Below are 20,015 nucleotides of genomic sequence, written 5' to 3' on the forward strand. Positions count from 1 at the left end.
AGTAATCTATTTAATGCAAAAGGTCCTTGAATTTGAGGGTCAAGGTCCTTGAAAATGACCTAAAAAGTCCTTGAATTGGGTTCCTGAAAAAGTGCAAGAATCCTTTTGACAAGCTCTTGAATTGAACTGCAGTCTCCTTATCAGTCGCATAGTAAATGTATATATATAACAAACAACAGTACTGAGAATACATGCATCTCCTGATGTTAGGGTGTGGAGGGTGTTTCCTCGAGGTCCCTTTGGGAAATCGATGTACTAAAATAACTAAATCTCCCCGACGCATTGTAATGGACCTTATGAATATTTCTCACGATCCTTTTCGTTACTTCCAGTGTCTCCAAACCTTAGCTGTATTACAGGGAGTTTGCTCTTACGTGTTAAGTAACCAGCATCAGTTCTCTCGCCCAGATCGTTAGCATCACAGTTGCATTTGAATTTTGGAAATTTGTAGCAGTTCTCGGCTTTGCAACACCCACATGAGTTGCTATAAGGGTCAGCACCACCCCAGTAGTTCTAGGAGCTTCCATCATGAGCTACCCACCAACCGTACGGGCCCCCTACTAAGTCACCGTAATTTGCAATAAGCATTGATTTGCTGCATGTATAACTGATCTACTGACTGCAGCTTTCGGAGACGGATGCCACCGCGGCCATTTGTGACAGTGAAAGTGAGTAAGTGACGTCTCGCCTGTATGACCCCGTAGCTTCATAACCGTCGACTAGTTCGAGGCCATTGACGTCGAGGGTAAAAGAAGCAGTTCCCGATGCTCCGTTGAAAAAACAGTACACTGAGAAAGGATGCAGTCCTCCATGGCCATCGGGATCAGTCGTGTGGTGACCGTTAGTGGCGCCAGGGTTTTGCGATTTGACTCCAGCGCACGTCTTTGGTGTGGAAACTGAAAAAAAAAGTGCTAATTGCACCGTCTGTTATCGTTACTTGCAATACACTTCTTGTGGTTTCCTTATCTTGAATATAATTTTCAGTTGGTTAAAAAGTGATCAATAGCCTTAGATAAACTTGAGGCTTTTCACCAGAGATACTTCTTCAGTGTAAAGAGTATCCCTCTTGGAGAGTACGCGATAAAAGTCCACAAAGATTCGCAATCAGATCTTGGCTAAGCTATTGGCTTGATGCTTTTTTTTCTTTAGCCCGTTCGACTCTCCAGAAAGAGACTTTCTACATGCAGCTTCTCCAGACTGCGACTGCAGCCGCCCATTCGTTTTTGTTAACGAATTATCTCAGCAAAAAAGCGAAATACATTTCTTTATTTTACGTAATACTTCAAAATGATTTATGAGCAATGTCCGTGATTTAATACGTGTGATTCAGAAACAAACGCCGCCGTCAAGAAAAAAGCCGTTCTTGAAAAAACGTCCGATCGGAAACGCTGTAAACGTTTTGGCATACGATGATTGAGCATATACGTTAATTTCATATGTCATTGTTTATGACATAACATTTGACTATATCTTCTTCCATCTTTCGTCTGGATGGCGTCGGTTTTACAGATACCTAATAACCAGAAACCAGTGGCATAACAAGTCGTTCCCTACCTATGTCATAGTGATCTCCTGTTGTTCCGGCACTGCACCGATGTGTATCTATTCACTTGGTCTCTACAAGTGCCCCTGTTCTGACGTGGATTGCTGGCACACTCTTCCCTATCTGTGAGGGGCGAAGATAGACATGCAATGCAAAATAAATTCTTAGAACTGTCTCAAAATAGGATAAGTGAGGCACTTACGCAAGTAAGGAGCATTTCTGCCCTGCGCATGCACTTAGCCTTATATACCAATATAACAATATTTGCGCCAAGTGTGAATGATAAACTTTTCTCTGTTAGTTCCGTTTGGTGCCATCACGGAGTAAAAAGAAAGTGGAGTGGGGACTCAAATCAGACATCTTTTTCGCTTCTTTGGTTCCCGCAAACGACAACCTTATATTAAACACTCTACTTGACTATTATCTCTGAAGGGTCACTGTACTAAAATAACAAAATTCTGGCGTCATAAACAACCTTTATGACAAGTGTTTCCCTCATATCCTGGTTGGCAAGCGCAATCGAAGCCATTGACCCGGTCGAAACAGGTGCCTCCATTTCTACAAGGGTTTGATGAACATTCGTCGACACTCTCACTTTAAACACGAAGTCGCGCTATAAAAGGAAGTCTTCCCTGGGAAGACCGAGGCTCATTTGTCACTCACCGTTGACGTGTGCGGGTCAAATTTAAATGCTGGTAGACGAACAAAAGGAGCTAATGAGATATCTATTGTTTACTTCCCCCAGCATGGTGGCATGAGGTAACGTGCGAACCACCTACTTCGATCTCAAATTTACCGCCACAAATAAAGACAGTTTCCATTGGAAAAAGGAAATACAAATCTCAAAAATTCTTGTATTGTGATGAAGACATAAAAACAATTTTGGGGAATGCGCCCGCTGTTCACTGCTTTGAAGTAGCTGTAGCTCAAGCTGACTTGACTCTTGACTCTATATCACACGACAGTTGGTTGACAAATGGTCCAGTGGGACCTAAGGCTCCTTTTATAGCGCGCCTTCGTGTTTAAAAGACACTGATTTATCCCGCATTAAGTTAGAAGAATTAGATGGCCTTCAGTGTCTCTCTGAGCTTTGCTTACTCTTACAAGCTCACTGACACCTTCCTCCCTCTCCCCTCCCCCTCCCCCTCCAAACCTCACATCCTCCCCCTGGTGATAAGAAGAGTACTCTACTAAAGGGTTAAACAAAAAAACGTGGTAAGACAAGAGATCGAGCATCTCCACCTGAAAATCCTAAGTTTGTCCCCTTTGAACGAAATGTATAAACTCAACAAATTTGAATATATGGAAATCATCTGTGTATACTGCGGTTTCATGAAAATGTATGAAAGCGACCCTCGCAGTAATGAACCCTAGCTATTTTCGTATATTCAAGTTAATTTATTTATCACTTCGACGGGTTTAATACGAACCAACAAAATGATCAGCTCCCAGTTGGCTTGTTAGCTCAGTTAGCACTGTACCGGTATCGCAGAAGTCATGAGTTCAAATCCCGTGCGGGCCTGAAATTTTTTCAGGCCTTATTTCCACTACTACATGACTGAGTAAAGTTCATTACTGCGAGGTTCGCTTTCATACATTTTTATGAGAGAGTGTTTCCGGACTAACCTGTTTGACAAGTTTCTCCACTAAAACCAGGTAGACAGGAACAGGCAAAGTCTCCTGTTTCGTAGTTTAGAATACACTTTCCACCGTTTCTGCATGATCAACTGGAACATAGTGTCTGAAATTTTTCAGAGATTGTTTAATAAAACCAAATTAATTTATTGAAATGGAATTCGCATCTTAGGAAAAATACTGGTTTAGAGAATAAAGACTAAATTCAAGTTACAAGAAATAGGGAAGAGTCTTAGGGGGTGTCACCAAAGAGCCTTCACTGAATTGATTTCACAATGTTTTACCATCAATTATGTGCATACCTTGATGCTGTAATGATGATATTCTTGTGAAATAACCAGCTGTCCTGGACTTGCAAAGTATTTATCTTCGTTTAGTTAACGACTCGCATGGAAATTTTTCGTCTGAACGTGGAGATGTGGCGAGGTTGAGCGAGGCACATGGTGGATTGTTAACACAGCTCGGAGCACACTCTCTGTAGTTGCTCACTACACTCGATAAACCAACTGATACTTGAAGACGATGGGACTTGTCGACTGCGAAATTGCCGTACGATATATACTCGAGTTCCTGACACATGGACTCCTCGTTTTAGACCGCTTCTACCGTCCCACATAGTTGTGGGCCGTGCTGGGAGCGAGAATGCTCGAAAAGAAAAGATAAACAAGTTATGAAATAGATAGTTTAGCAGGTACGGCAACGAAAAGCAGCACGGTTAGCCTCTGTTGACTTTTTGTTTGCGCCATGTTCTGCAAAGTCACACAGAAAAGCTGCGAAGAGCACCTGCGTCTCAATGATATCAACGGCATATGGTATGCCTCTTACTTTTATCCCATTCTTAGGCATTGTAAATTGTGAAGGAAATATTTGTTGGTAATATAGCTACTTTATATGTGTAAAGTCTTCAAGAATATAATGCAAGAGGTCGATAATCCTTTCTATGGGAAATTAAGTCGGTTCTATCCCCATTGAAATCTAGACCCTTGTTAACACGTCGCGCTTTAACGTGATTCTAAGTGCTTGAAGAAACAAGGAAGTAATTCACACTTTAGAACTTGGCACCCATCAATCTTTGGAGACGTTTTCAACTGATGAAACGCATCCGGTCAAGTGCGAAAAAAGCTGGCTTCCTATAGCCAAAATTTTTGGATTCTTCGACTACTCATGGTGTTGAATCTTACATTCAATGGCCCAAATTTCTTCCAAATGAATTGAAATAATTTAACAAGAACGAACGCACAAAAGGGTTTGGGTTTGTTTTCCTCTCATTATTTGTGACAAGATGGTAACTGTGGGTGTGGCTTGAAAACCAATTTTACTCATGAAGAAACAGCATTTCAAACAAAGAAAATAGTTTATCCCAGAAATTCACCATTTCGCAGTTGGCAAGTGTTCAAGTGAAAAAACGTGCGCGAGACCTGGATCGAATTAAGAAGAGGAGAGAGATCTGGGCTGCAACTAGGAATAATATGGCGGACAAGCAGAACTTAGATTTCGAAGAAATTCACTTCTTTCCAATTCCCTCGCAAACGAATATCTATGGTCTAGCAAAAATCGACGGAAATGAAGAAGAAAGAAAGCTATTTCTGGCTTCCCTCAGTGGCAGGGTGGTTTGCTTGGAATACCCGCAGAATTCACTTGTGCCGACCTTCAGAGAGGTCCCCTTCACCTACATCCCAGGTTTGTAAAATAATTTGCACTCCCCGCCTCTGAACTATTCTGGACAATGGAGACGTGAGAATCAAATCATTGAAGTCACACCCAGACCGTCTGTGGGTTACACGGAAAAATAGTTAAAATCACGCCCAGCTCTTCACAGGAATTTTTACTTATCTATTACATCATCCCCTTTTATTTATTTATTTATTTATTTCAGATTCAGCAGAAATCGTATCTATCGATGCGTTTAACAGACCTGAAACAAGAAAAGGACTAGTAGTGGGGATATCGTTAATTTTGTTAAAGGTACATAGTATTTGATAGTGAATTAGTGTATTTGAAGGTAGACATTTTTTCCTTTCTAGTATGGCAAACCATTTTGGCCAAACTGTGACTAAAGGTTCTTTAGGGACCAGTCATTTATTAGGGGGGAGTGGCTGATGCGTTTTATTTTTCCTATTCATAATGTCTTGTGGGCCTGATCTTGACACTGCATAATGTAATGTGGCCCCCCTTTGAGTCTGGACATGAAATAAAATGACCCACCCTCAACCACAGAAACAGTTTTGATACAACTTAAATAAAACTCACAAAACTATTTAAAGCAAAAATAAGAGAAAGGCACAGAAGAGAAAAGCTGGATGAGAATAAGAGAATTTTGGTTTAATTAATCTCCAAACTACTGTCTGATGGTGAGATTCCAGTTAAGGAAGTCAATGTAGCTGCTCTAATATCCTTAAAAGGGACACAAGTTTCTCGGCTAAAGCAAATGATGGAAATAGGGCTTATAAGTGATCAATCTTGTACAATAATTAAAGAGTACTTGCCCTCTATCAGCTCTTCAAACAGTGAATCAGAAGACAGTGATACTGAGTAATACCGAGTAATACATGAATTTTTTTTTTCAACATGAAAGGACTGACATACACCATGTCATGTTGGTTTATTATGCCATTATTTTGATAATAAATCATATTTGACTTTGTTGTTGATTCCTTCAGTGATGTTTCTTTTTTGTGGAACGGAAATTGGAATGCACAAAAATATGTGGCCATTTTCAGGTGCACAAAAAGGTATGACCCCCACCCATTTTCACTCGCCCGCCCCCCCCCCCCTCCTCTAATAAATGACTGGTCATATATCAGCAATATTATCTTTTCAGAGACTGATAATAAGTTACATTATAATCTCTGAAAATGTGTAGCCAAAATCTTAGGTGTTATCTAAAATTACTCATTTTCAAATCCCATGATTTTGGTGTATGAGTACAGTGCCGACTAGCAAGTACATACCTTTGAGCAAATTAACTTGAGTTGTCTCCTTTATTTTATTGAGTTTATCTCACAGAGATCCTATTCTGGTGCCTGTCACCTTTCAGTGTTCATTCTCTCTATGATTTTAAGCAACATTGAATCCTTTTGTAGAATTCTAGAAGTCACCAAAAACAGTTCCTCAACATCTATTCAGCTTTGGAAAGTAGGTCAGAGTTCTCACTGGGTAGTCTTGCAGGTACAGTGAGCCAATAACACATTGTATGCAATACAGCTACTCTAACTTCTGTGTAACTTAGCATGTTATTAGGCATCAGTCATTCTGTAGTGAATCTTTGTTTATATTATGTTTTTTTTTATCTTAAGTTATTTATTATTTATCTACTAGTACTATTTGTTTTTTTTACAGAGGGCTGTCAACATCTTGAATTGAACTTTGTCCCTTTCCAGCTGACACATGCTGAGTAAGAAGTCCATAAATGTTATATTTTTTTCCCTTACAATGTCACCCCTGAATAACATATAAGGGTCTGGAGAATCATGGAAACAATCAGACCACCTAAAGAAGCTCTTGATTGTTAAACAAATTCTCCTTGCAAGCAGCCTCGGAAATGTATAGAGAGCAGTATGGGGAATACAGTGTATGCAGACTGATGTGTGTGTCGAAGGAGGGGGATATAAGACTTAAACGTGAGGAGACTCGTCAAAGAGATTTGTCAGTGCCTTATTTACCAGGACTTATGGAAGTCTTTGCTTTGAAAAATCTAAATAACAGGTCTTGATATTAACATATGAACTGCTGCTATGTCATTGTTCATGCTGAGACCTTACAATATAATTTGAAATTTTTTTGGTGTGACCTCACACACTCTCAATTTATTTAATAATTAGTAAATAAATTCATGTATTTGCCTTTGGCAGTGTTTTTGTGAAGGAAAGAAAGCAAATTGTGTTTTTGCTTTGTGGAAGTGATGGAAAGGTGCACATGTTTTGTGAGGTTAGCAGATTTTATAATTACCCTTGGCTATAACTCCCAAAACTGATAAATGGTAATTAACATTAACATTGTAGTGCCAGTTCAATATCTGGGAAACAAGGGATGACAATTAACATATTTTATTACATAAAGAGTGTTGTACGGATCATGTAATTTTTGATCAAGTGTTAACAGTAATGTGGGACTGCTTTTGTTTTGCTCCTTTCTACTGAGTAATTGGTTGAGAAAACCTACACCACCCTTATAAAAAAAGTAAGATGTAAAAATACAACAGCTGAGCCTCAGTCACTTGCATTTTCCTGTGCCTGGAGCAATTTGCTTGGGTTTTCTTTGAGTTCTTATTGATTTGGTGTTATGATATCCAAGCAAAGCACTTTTTGCAACACTAAATTATTTGAACTAACTTACAAAGAGAGGTATATCAGCAGGAATAGAGAATTGCTAAACTTGAGTATCCTGAATCCTTTCTTTAACCCAATACTGCTTCATTTATGACTTGTAGTTAATACCTACAACTGCTGCATCTGGATTTTGCTTTAACATTTTTAAGAGGACCACCTTTGCTAGGTTTTGGAAGGGCCCACGCTACCAGCTGTATGGTTGGTGCAACTGTGTTTCTAAATTTGCCACAGTTTAGCCCTTTAACTCCAAAGATCTGTTTGTTAATTCTCCCCTCTAGGTGCTACACATTTTGTTGTAGATTAGTTACAAGTCAGAATTAGGTGTTAGATCAAGATAACAGCTTCTATCTGATAAATTTCAGTATTCTCATTACCTCTTTGCTGGATAATGTATGGATATTAAAGGGAGAACTTACATGTTAATCGTGGAGGCGCAGTGGCCTCATGGTTAGTGCAGCCGACTCCGGATCGATTAGTCCGGGTTCGAGCCTCGGCCGGGACATTCTATTGTGTTCTTAGGCAAGACATTTTACTCTCACAGTGCCTCTCTTCACCCAGGTGTATAAATGGGTACTGTCAGTTTAATGCTGGGGGGTAACCCCACGATGGACTGGCATCCCATCCAGGGGAGAGTAGAAATACTCTTAGTCACTTCATGCTACAAACCGGAGTTAAGCACCGGCCTAATGGGCCACTAGGCTTGTAAGCAGACTTTACCTTTACCTTACATGTTAATCACCTCTAGATCAAGATAGCAGGTTCTACCTGATAAATTTCAGTATTCTCATTACCTCTTTGCTGGATAATGTATGGATAATAAAGGGAGAAGTTACATGTTAATCACCTCTGGGAGTTAACAGTTTCTTATAAATTGCAGGAAAGGACTCAGCAGAGGTTTGAGGAGCAACCAGTTCAAAACTTTTTTCCTGAGCTGCAAAATTTGCCAAGCAAGTAAGTGGTTTCTTACACCACATCCTCCGTGTTGAGAATTTGATGGTGATGTGCATTTCCTAAGATCATGGAAATCCGTTAAAAATACTTTGTGTATTTAAGCTATCAACAGGTATCACTCTGAAACGTGTTTAATTAACTGTTCGCGCTTTGCTCTTTGTGCAGTGTTCTTTGGTTGGAGGTGGAAACTTTGGACAATTCTAAACGTGTAACAGTTGTTGGCTGTCAAAACGGGCATGTTAAAGTAGCAGTGACTGACCTTACGAGGGGAAGTATGTTGCCATGGAAACTTCTTTTGGTGTTAATTTTTGTTTATCAGTAAAATTGTATTTAATAGATTGAAAAGGTTGTTTTCAAATTCGTTTTGGGCGATGTTGACGGGCAAAGAAAGTTGTCGTTCTTTTACTCGCCTAATTGATCGGATTTTCCAATTTTAGCACATCTTCCTCTCTGAGATCGTTTTACATTTTGGTGCGAAGAGGAACTTTTAAGTGTTTTTTAGTTTTGATACATACTTTTTACTGTTTTGGTTTTGTTTTTCACAGGTATTGACCAGGTGTACACTTTGGATCGTGATGGACCCATTTCAAGTGTGAAATTGTTTACGCAAGACTCGAGCAAAATTATCGACGCTACTGGTACAGTTTTAACTGTGCAATACAAAACTTCGTAGACTTCTTTAAAGGCGTCTGCAGAATTAACTCAAACAAGATTATTTTGTTTCCATTTCTCCTTGCAGATGGTAAAAAGATTGAAAGCGGTCAAACAATTGAAAGAAGGGAATACCATCTTTTGGTTTGCTGTGCGATTGAAGCAACTGTCGTTTACACGTAAGTATTAGGGACCTTAAGACCACGACGGCTAAGCAATAGAGAAATTTAGCTATGGATTTTTGCTAGAAAACGTTATGATTGTTTAGATAAGCTATACTAGGGGCTTGTTAGGTTGTTAATGGTTCTTAAAGAAATTCGGAACTACTTTTATGCGAATGGCAGGTGGCAAGAATCGAACTTTTGTGACGCTTTCTTGCTAGGGAACTTCCGTATTGCACTCCGGCAATAAACTCCTAACTTAAGCTTTCATTCAATTAAAGTCAATCGCAGAGACGAAATTTGTGTAAACTAAATGTTTCTTTTTGGTTCACAGAAATATAATTAGCCAAGGTTTCACAAACATGGTGACTCTACCAGAGTCGGATGAATTCGACTGTGTGACGTGCACATGTATCGCTGATGTCAACTGGGACGGGAAGAACGAGATAATCCTGGGAACATATGGACAGGTGAGCGCCAGACAATGATAGAGACGTTATTAATGAGCTTGACCAATTAAAGCGGTAAAGCCCGCCGCGAAAACTTCCACTAAATAGTGAATTAATATTTCTCAGGTGTTTCAATAGAGAGATTTAGCACCGTGTTTACGTGAAACGGCAGAAGAAAATCTTACCTACACGGCAACGCGAAACAAGTTACATTCACGTAGAAACTGCAAACGTGAAAACCGGCAAACGTGAAAAAAGTGGCGGGAAAAACAAGGCCTCGTGGTTACTCTTGCTGTTCGTTTCCTATAAACGCGGTGCTAAATCTCTCTACTACCCTTGTTTTTAGAGGCGGCTGGCGATGGTTGCTGCGCTATAAGGCGAGACCCAAACTTGAGAGCCTGCTCGCGGGCTCATAACACGGCAGTGATTGGTCTTACCAGCGTTGGCAAACCGCTGGTAACAATTTCGCAAAGGCTCGAAGATTTTATCATGTGAGGACTGCGTTAAATTACAAGCAGAGACAAGATTGATTTTCCCTCGTTGTCCCCTCCCAAAGGAAAGAAAAAATTATTGATTTCACGTTGTTATCTTGCAGAAAACGACGAGGAAGTGTACCGAGCTGTAAAGTGCACTTACAGTGTTTTTGTTCCCCTTAAACAAAATGTTTTTTCCCCTTTATAGTTACCTCCCCCTCCTTTCTCACAAACTTTGCAATCGACAGCAAATGCAGTTAAACTGAAGAAATTGGTCCTAGTGGCCTTAAATTATCAAGAAACATTGGAAAACTGTGTGGTTGGTAAAGCAACATTTTTTTCTCTTTATAAAACAGGAACTCCTCATCTTTAAGGGTGTCCGTTTGGACAATACGGGGAACAGTTCAAACAGCATTGATTTTCAGCTGATGTGGAAGAGAAGTTTTGCGAGCCCTCTGTTTGCCATTGAATATCTAGATCTAACTAATGACGGACTGAAGGAACTCGTAGTGGCGTCGCTTTCAGGGTTACATGTACTTCAGGTGAGCTATTTAAAGCTGGTTCTCACTTAGGTTGGAATTGGAGTCGATATCTCACAAGGCGAAGAGGGACATGATCGTGAAAATTAAACGGAAGGAATAAGAAACAGAGTACTGAGGCCACCTTTGACTTCGTCGCTTGTGATTTGGAAAAAACCCGATCGTTATAATTGTAAGAACTCGGTATGCATTGTGATTATATATTTGATCCTTTTGCTTCTGCTTGGGACTCCGACAAGCGTGACCAAAAGCGCTGGAGTTAATTGGAGGGGAGTGACGATGTACCATTTTGTAACCTAAAACTAGTATGATTATATATATAATCATACTAGTTTTAGGTTATATATATATATATATATATATATATATATATATATATATTATTTTTTTTTTTTTACGTTACAGCATAACCTAGACAACGTAGCCTTGCACAATGCGGAACAGAATTCTATAGATCCTACGGACGCAGAAGTAGTGACCTGACCCGCATGTATGTCATAATGTGCGCCTATTTACAGGCTGTGTTTAGATGTTTTCATCAGCCTAGCATTTCCTGCGCGCCATCGAAAGACAGCGTAGGAAAGAGTTGTAATAACTCGCCTATTATCAGCTAAAGCAAGATGGAATTTTCTCGGTGCCATCAAGAGGTCGGAAATGTGCTCTATTTGAGTATTCAACGGCGTTAGTTTTACCGAAATGTATGCAGATCCTCCCCGTGAGTCTTGGTTTGTTTCCTAAGGGCCGGTTTAAGCAATTGCTCAAACTTTTAGAGCTTAAAGTCTATGGTGGTGGTACGGAAGAGACTGAAGCAGGTAAAAAGAAGAATAACAATGTAAAACAAGGGACATCACAACAACACTGTCAACAAATGAATGATGAAAGATGAAAATTTTATTCATACACTAAATTTACCGGGCTGACCAGAGAAAAACAATTATGAGCTAAGAACGATTTAGTGGTTCGAACAGAATTGAAGCTGTTAGAGTGGAACTTTTGTCGTCTTTGGTAAAATAACTTGTGAGGTTATGAGATAAAGGCTGATAGTTTCTAAAGAAACTGTTTGTGGCTGCGTCGGTGGGGGTAACGAAATAATTTGGATATATCAACAAAGTTGAAATGGTAAATTGGCCACCGTAACGATTACAAAAGCTGACGTTTCGAGCGTTAGCCCTTCGTCGGAGCGAATGACGAAGGGCTAACGCTCCGACGAAGGGCTAACGCTCGAAACGTCAGCTTTTGTAATCGTTACGGTGGCCAATTTACCATTTCAACTTTGTTGATATATCCAAATTATTCAGTTAGAAGATGATTTTGAACATGGACAGCTAGCTTAATTCAAACCTTAATCGAAAACGCCTACTGCTTACGAGTGCATTTGTGTAACTTGTAAACTCCATACACGGGGAATAAAGCCACAAAAATGGTGGCAAAAACTGGCAGCGATGCTAGCACTACAGCAAGTAAGAACCCTCTAATGACCTTTCTTTGCACAGGGCGATCCGGTTTATAAATATACCTACATCCTAACACACTGTAAATACTCCAGTGGCTACCAAACAATTTACTATGAACGATCCTCTTTCCGCAAAGATAGCAAAAGGTGGTACGACACCTGGGGCAAGTCATCTGATCGCACCCGTCTTGTCTCTGTATAAAAACTTTGCACTTCGGGCAAGGACGTGCGTTGATACCCGCGCCGCATTCGGTGGTGTCTTTTGTCCATTTTTTAAACATCTTGTTTCCTTTTTTAAAGTCTTTGCAGCTCATTGATTTATGCCACGGAGCGTGGCATGAAAAACACCAGTCGAAATGACACTTATCACACACCACTCGTTTTGTTTTATGATTTTTGACCCGTTTTCTTCCGTCGCAGTTTGGACATGTTTTAACGAGAGGATCTTGATTCGCATCAGCTACTAGACGAGAGAAATGCTCTTGAAGTAAAGGGTATTCCTCTAAGAACTTATGAATCATCTCTTTTGCAAGCAATGAGCTGCAATTCGCGCATTCCACTTTCCATTTTCCTTGGGTTATTTCTAAACGTATGTAGGCGCCAAGGCACGAATCGCAGAAGGCTGTGGCGCATTTTTGGTGGGTGCTCGCTCGTAGTTGGCAAACGCTTTCCAAGCAAATAGAACACGCAACAATGTCGGAACTTGTGCTATTCGTGTTTGAGTTTGAATCGTTCTCAGTGGTTTCCATAGCTTCTGTGTGTTAGGTGAATATGATAACAAACTATAACTGCCGGGAAAGACTGCGTTTGTTTGTGTATCTTGCAGCGCCCAGCAATGTCGGTTACAATTGCTTGAACCTTTGAAGCGTACGGTAAACCCAGTGGGAATTTCTTTCTCCTAGAAGCTATTTACCTTCCACTAGATTAAACAAGAGTACTTGCTTTTCAGATGCGTTCTAAGTAAACACTCTATCCTCAATAACTTTCGCCCATTTGTTGTCTGGTTTTGACACTCCTCCACAACTAGAGAAACTTAATGAGAGTTCCACGCAAAAGATTGTATGCAGCAATAAAGTGATGTACGCGCATTAAGGTGAACTCAAACTTAACGCTCGCCTCTGCAACCTCAAATCGTAGTCGTGAGTTACCATCCGAACAAACTACCTGCAACAAGACGATGCCCTTAATATTTTCCAAGTCAAATTATTTGACATGTATACCATGCTAATGTGACAGTTTTCTTTAAGGCTTTAAATCGCTACTATCAAATATTTATTCGCCTAAGTAAGGTCTTGAATGGCTTCTGCACAGGTACCTGTAGCTAATGACTGCTCCCTAACATTTGCTAATTGGATCTGCCTCAGTTCAAGGGCTCAATTAACAGAGGTTATTACTTGATAATAAAGAAAATCCTGCTTTCAAGTTGGCATAGTAACTTTTCTTTGTTTGAGCCCACGAACATAGGGTAAGTGGAAAGTGGGCCGCCATCATTGATTTCAATGACTACGCGGAAAAGACTGGGAGCAAGACTTCATTCGCTCGTTCATTTCATTTCTTCACGGGTGAAGAAGTTGTCATCTTTGTCTTCTTGATAAGTTAACTGAATTTTTTAGTTTAGTTTGTAAGGAACTGTGAAAAAATCAGGTGATGGAGGGAGGACGCGGAGTTACCCAGGATCTCCATTCTAACAGCGAATCATGTATTTTAGTTCTCTCTGGTTCAAGAGATACCTTCAGGGTCAACGTGACCAACATTTTGTCGCGTGCTCTGTGAAAAATTGATTTACACTGCAAAAATGCGAAGGAAAGAGCTTTGACTCAAAAGCCCTCGTGTTAAGTGTGTTCGCAAAGGCTACCACTGACCTTAGACAAAAAAAAATATGTGATACCTCGTCCTTCAGCAACAATACAGTTCCGGAAACTCGCAATTATTGCGTCTCAAAAAAGGAATTGTATTTCCCATAATCTAAAATATATTCATTGAATATATGTTTATTTGGTGTTCAGGTGATTTTTCAACAATAAAATACATAGTTTTTCTCGGATATACTTAACAACTCTATTTTCTTTGCTCTTTTTTTTTTTTTTTTTTCTGGACGCCAATCGTCGATGTAATTTGTAAGTCACGTAACATATAATAAATGTCCTTACAATAAAGGTATATTTCCCCAGTATTTTTTAGGGGTTAAAATACGAAATATCCTTTGAAAATATGCCGGGAACAATGTAGAGTGTGGCTGTGGGACTACAAAGAGAGCTAACACGTTTTCTTTTCTTATATAATTCGGTGAGCATATGCATTTTTGTATTTTTTTTCGTGTTTCTCGTCCAACAAACTTAGGAAAAAGACTATTAGTAGTCTAAATTTCCTATAAAAAGTTCTAACCACCACTTAAACTGTAAAGTACATGAAAATCGAATTAATTTTTAATAACAGCACTTCTCCTTTTGTAATCTTTCTGTAATTGTTTCCTGAGTAAGAGGCTGTTTGTTGTTTAATTCCTTAAATAAAGTCCGCTGGTCAAACTGTTAAGAACCTGAGGTTTAGAAATAATTTTCGATTAAACATTTTTCCTTTCAAACTTCCTCTTATGTCATCTTATATCCCTCAGCCGAACCATCCAGAGGTAAAGGTGTTCTTAAAAGCCCTCCACAGAAAGTTCCCAGTTTCTTGCTGAATTTTTGCGTCATTAACAACTTCGTGCGTGACGCTTTTTCCAAGTTCAGCAGCACTGCTTTTAACAACAGAGGACGTCACCAGATCACCGAGGGACGCTGCCATAAATCCTTTCACATCCGGATCTTTTACGAGCTCCGCCAACAGGACTTTACACGCGTCTTTAGTGCTTTGATCCAGAATCAGCACCTTAATATAGCTCAACATTACAGCTCGAGTTTCTTCGTGCGCCATTAGATTCCAAAGCGTGCTCTTCGCAAGTTCATTGATCTTTTTCAGGGTCGAAGGATCGTTAAGAACGTGTTGGGTCAACTGGATAGCGGCAGATTTTACATCTTCTCTGTGTAGGACATGCATTACGAAAGCACCAGCCAGTTTAGTGATTTCCGGATCGTGAAGAATATCTTGTAGGACAGCTCTTGTGACTTCGTTAGCCTTGTGTATAACATTTTCGTCAGCTAAATAAGGAAACATATCTTCAGAGAGTAAATAAAAGAACCGTAAGATTCAGTGAGAGAGGAAGAAAAACAACCCCTCCCCCCTGCTTTCCCTCCAAAAAAATCCTAGCTCTAGGCCAACTTTTCTGGATCCTTATGTCAGCTCACTGTCGGCAGTTTGTCGGCCAACAGGTCTTTAAAAGTCTGTGACATTTCACGACAAGTCGTGTTTATAACAATTAACAATTGCAGTAAATGGCTTGAACCCGGGGGTAACATGTGAAGGTGTTGTCTGAGTATGCGGCTCGACAGACAGCTTATCCGACGAGGACAAATACCTTCACCGTGTTTTTTCGAAGAACAACTACAACAACGACTTCATCCGACGAAACACTCACCGACCCACTATCACTACCGAAACAAACGACACCGCAACCCCTACGACTAGAGTAACCATACCGTACATACATACATACATACATACTTTATTTATTCCAGAAGCAGACTATGTATACACTAAGAGGAAATGGAAAATATGCTTCCAGAAAAGGAAGTTAAGAGGTTATCCCTATGTGAAAACTCCCTAAAAAATAAGTCTAAATGAAAATAAAATACTTAGTCATAATTAAATATTTAAATACAATTTAAGCTGAGATTTAAAATGCTGAAGATTATCAGCTTCCACTATGTTTCTTGGTAATTCATTCCATAATTTAACAATCCTAATGAAGAACGAATGTTTATAACAATTTAGTCTTGCTGGTTTGACGTAAAGTTTGTACTGATGATTTGCTCTCGTACATCTAGTTGTGGCAAAATCAAAAAAGGTTCCAAAATCTAAATGGTAAAAACCAAAAACAATTTTATAACACTCAATTAAAGATAGATAAGTTCTACGGTCGGAAAGAGTAGGTCATTTTAGCAATTTGCATCGGTCTTCGTAGGACATGTCTCCTTTGCGTTGATTTAAAGCAAGTCTTGAAGCTCTTCGCTTCAAGACTGCATCTTACTACCCTTCAATATCCGCGTCGCCCACAAACCCATCACCACACTACGTCAGTTACTAACCAACGTTAAAGACAAAGACGAACCGAGGAACAGACAGGGAACGATTTATAAGATCAATTGTTCCGACTGCCAAGCCTCCTACATCGGTGAGACTAGTAGGAACCTCACAACAAGACTGACTGAACACAGACGGGCGACGAGGAAAGGTGATGTCAATAATCACATTGCTGAACACCATCGACTTACCAACCACAACATTGACTGGGACTCTGCGCAATGCCTAACCTACAGCACTGACTATTTTCAACGAATGACTCTGGAAAGCTGGTTTACTAACTTAGAACAGACTCCCCTAAACAGATGTCAACAACTTCCCGCTCCATACAAACGACTCATTCACGACATAAACATCACAAACGACCGAAAAAGAACGACCTAACTTTACCGACAGATCGAAACAGACCAATCACGACCGACTTACGTCACTTGAGTCTTACAGCCAATAACATCACGGCAAAACCAACCGATCATTTTACACGAACTGGAATGAGAACATTCTACTGACAACAATCATTCACTTGACTCTGATGATGACTTCCGCACAGGTTGTCGAAACGTCAGTCACTACCACCGACAACGGTCCTTCTCAGGACTACACTCACCCGGACGATCAGACTACACCTTCACAATTAACAATTGATTAAAATAAGGGAGGGGAGGAGAGGGTAATTTTGGATATTTCCTGTCAGGCTTGGAAACTCAGTTTTGTTTATACTTGACTTACCAAGAGATCTACTAGCAACAACTGCTACTTCATCTGCGACGTTTTCTCTGAGTGGTTCTCGGAAAATGTAAATCACAAATCCCGAAATGACAAGTGCACTCAAGCCCCATCTCAAGATGGAATGTCCCCGAACACGAAATGACTCCTCAAGATCCTGTAGTCGTTGCAATATGGTGGTATTATGATGATGATGATGAGTGGTGGAATCAGATAAATCATTGGCCTGTGCCCCTTCTTGTTTTTTGGACTGTCCAGTAGTCTGCTTGCTACAATAGTACCGTCGTCTTGTGGGTATGTAAAATTTCGCTCGATAAAAACCAAGATCCGGCGAATATTTAAAATTAGGAAAGGAAGAGAGGTATTTCAAGCTCCTATTGCACGGTGAATTGAGTTTAAAACTACTTACTACGAAAAAGTTTTGAGAACTAAGCCTGAAAAACCAAACGCCTCTCATTGCTTCCAGTCAATGTGCAGCGGCCATCTTGGATAATCCAATAAAGTTGGTCAGCAGATGTCTCCAAAAGAGCCAGGTAACCGTGTCTGGAGGATTTCAAAATGGCGGCAGAAAGGTGTCTTTGGGAAAGTGACTTACAATGGCATTTAAGATCACACTTTATTGAAACATGGAGGGATCATTTTCCAGAGGATAAGCTAGAAGCTTTATCTATGGTTTGGGCGAACATAAAGTTCCTTGGCTGCAGGTATCCGGCAAAAACTGAAGAAATAGTGGGCGAACTCGAATCGAAGGGAGGCCTTTCTGTTCCAGACAACGCATTGAGAAAGGCAAAACCATTGATCGAAAACTTCACAATCTACGAACGTGAGGAAGGAGAAGAAGCCGTTGAAAGCAATCCCGTAAGTGTCTTGAACGATAGCGCCCAAAAATCAAAGAAAACTATATCATTTGACGAACTTGGTGTTAACAGCAAAACAGGTTTATTTTCGTGTTCTGTGACGATAGCGAACCAACTAGTTGCCGTTGGGGAAGGGGTAGGGAAAAAACAGGCGAAACGCACAGCCGCCGAGAACGCTTTGTCGATACTCCGACCTCGCCAACCTGTTATTCGTTTAGGGTCACGATCTCAACAACATGAATCTGCTCCGTGTGTGTCGAAAACCGAACTAGTCTCAAAAGCTTTTGAAAAGGCAGCGAGCATTTCCGAAGATAACATTGGTAATAAAATGCTTCGGAAAATGGGATGGACAGGGAGTGGGGGGATTGGTAAGGAGGGCCAAGGTCGAGCAGAACCAGTCATTGCTCTTGGTACCGATGGTAAGTTTGGTCTGGGTTGCAATCCAACACAGGGATCCCAAGTAAAAAAACAGACGGTTAGAGATGTACTCATGTCATTTATCAGTGGAGCAGATAGAGAAATTAAATTTTCTTGTGAACTCTCAAAAGAAGACCGAGCTGTTATACATAAAATTTCACAACAATATGGGCTAAAACACAGGTCATACGGGAAAGGTGATGACAGATATTTGGTGGTTGGAAAGGATTGAAGAGGAAGGCTGGTGTACATTGTTATACTTTACTGGTTTATGTCAAATTAATTTGATGGCCTGCTCCCAGTTGGCTTGTTAGCTCAATTGGCAGAGCGCTGCACTAGTATTGCAGAGGTCAGTGGTTCGAATCCCGTACAGGCCTGAATTTTTTCAGGTCTGATTTTCACTATTGCTTAAATAGTGCTTTACTGTGAGGATCGTGTGCATATATGTTTCATAGCCGCAGTTCAGATGTATGTATTTCATATATTCATTGTGATTATTATACTTTATGGCAAGAAATTTAGCATTAAGATTTATGTACCGCCCCATACTTCATAGAAATAGAAAACAATGGCAAAAACAGTAACTTGCCTTTGTAAATACAGCTTTGTTTTACAATATGGGTTAGGTCTGTGCAGAAATCTTACCAATTTCATTTGATGTACAAAAATCAGCTACAGTGAAATGAATTACTTGAAAGTGTCACTTATATAAATGGACATGATACTTAATTGTTTTTTAGCACATTTGATCATATCTTCCAGTATGTTAATTTGAACTATATAAATGTTAAATATTATTGTTATTATTACCAAATCGGGTGTTTTTATTGACTTTATGGCTGGATAATAGTAGCAATGAATTACTTATGAAATTCAAATGATGTTGGACACAAAAAATATTTATGTTATATACCTTGATTTTAGCCTTTGACCACTAAGAGCAACTAGTCAATCAGCATCAAAATTAGCTGACACACCATGTTTGAAGAGTTCTATGTATGTGTAGAAGAACATTCCGGTTTCTACCACACGCTGAATCGTTTACAATACCCCCCTCCCCCATTCAAAGTTGCCTGCATGTAGGTAAAGGTTCATGGAATTACGATACAACTTTGTTTTGGGGGAAGAAGGGGGTGAATATGTTGACAAGGGTAAAAGAGATAAAATTGAAGAGTGTGTTGAAAAGGTCTGTGTGTCAACAATTTTGTTGCTGATGGTAGGTTTTAATCTTGCCTCACAATAGTGTTATGACAGACTCAATGGGTGATTTTATCTTGGTGTCCAAAAACCACAAGTTGAATGATATAATGATATGTCATAGATACAACTGAACAAATTATGTTTACAGCACTTTTTGCTCAGGAGAAGTAAGTGTTAATTTGATCTCTGTACTGATCAGAAGTTGTGCATTTATGCACATTGTCAAGTTGCAGATCTGCTTGTCTTTTGATAAAGGATACCAGCAGTAAAATTACAGACTTAAAAACATTAAAAAAAAACCTTTCATGAACCTTTCATCTCAGGGTAAGCCAAACCATCAACAAGGACAACCAATCTGAACATTTCCTATGGTACATTCTTTCAGTACTTAGGCATTAATTCTGATTTGAAACATTGTTCCTAGATCCTTGCTAAAAAACAAATGTATGTTTTTTT

General features: G+C 39.7%; 4 protein-coding genes and 1 pseudogene across 4 annotated transcripts; 2 read left to right on the plus strand and 3 right to left on the minus strand.

Annotated features, from left to right (window-relative positions):
* Positions 1 to 2,007: 2,007 nt before the first annotated feature.
* On the minus strand, positions 2,008 to 3,794 carry LOC148727640 (uncharacterized; annotated as a pseudogene).
* An 848-nt stretch (positions 3,795 to 4,642) lies between these two features.
* On the plus strand, positions 4,643 to 12,190 carry LOC111342823 (KICSTOR complex protein kaptin). The gene is made up of 12 exons (XM_022949942.2): positions 4,643 to 4,858; positions 5,055 to 5,143; positions 6,262 to 6,346; positions 6,518 to 6,572; positions 7,030 to 7,105; positions 8,384 to 8,457; positions 8,623 to 8,729; positions 9,003 to 9,095; positions 9,197 to 9,287; positions 9,604 to 9,739; positions 10,548 to 10,733; positions 11,136 to 12,190. The coding sequence occupies exons 1-12, from the start codon at positions 4,648 to 4,650 to the stop codon at positions 11,211 to 11,213; spliced, it is 1,281 nt and encodes a 426-aa protein (XP_022805677.2). The 5' UTR covers positions 4,643 to 4,647; the 3' UTR covers positions 11,214 to 12,190.
* Positions 11,600 to 13,549, minus strand: LOC111342826 (E3 ubiquitin-protein ligase RNF217-like). The gene has a single exon (XM_022949947.2). The coding sequence runs from the start codon at positions 12,930 to 12,932 to the stop codon at positions 12,087 to 12,089; it is 846 nt and encodes a 281-aa protein (XP_022805682.1). The 5' UTR covers positions 12,933 to 13,549; the 3' UTR covers positions 11,600 to 12,086.
* Positions 13,550 to 14,158: 609 nt separating this feature from the next.
* On the minus strand, positions 14,159 to 17,542 carry LOC111342824 (uncharacterized). The gene is made up of 2 exons (XM_022949943.2): positions 17,089 to 17,542; positions 14,159 to 15,317 (listed from the first exon to the last, which is right to left on the minus strand). The coding sequence occupies exons 1-2, from the start codon at positions 17,540 to 17,542 to the stop codon at positions 14,791 to 14,793; spliced, it is 981 nt and encodes a 326-aa protein (XP_022805678.2). The 3' UTR covers positions 14,159 to 14,790.
* Positions 17,543 to 17,632: 90 nt separating this feature from the next.
* On the plus strand, positions 17,633 to 19,858 carry LOC111342825 (NF-kappa-B-repressing factor-like). Its single transcript, XM_022949946.2, has one exon. The coding sequence runs from the start codon at positions 17,644 to 17,646 to the stop codon at positions 18,589 to 18,591; it is 948 nt and encodes a 315-aa protein (XP_022805681.2). The 5' UTR covers positions 17,633 to 17,643; the 3' UTR covers positions 18,592 to 19,858.
* Positions 19,859 to 20,015: the final 157 nt, after the last annotated feature.

This window comes from Stylophora pistillata, chromosome 6 (genome assembly GCF_964205215.1).
Source record: "Stylophora pistillata chromosome 6, jaStyPist1.2, whole genome shotgun sequence".
NCBI classification, from domain to species: Eukaryota; Metazoa; Cnidaria; class Anthozoa; order Scleractinia; family Pocilloporidae; genus Stylophora; species Stylophora pistillata.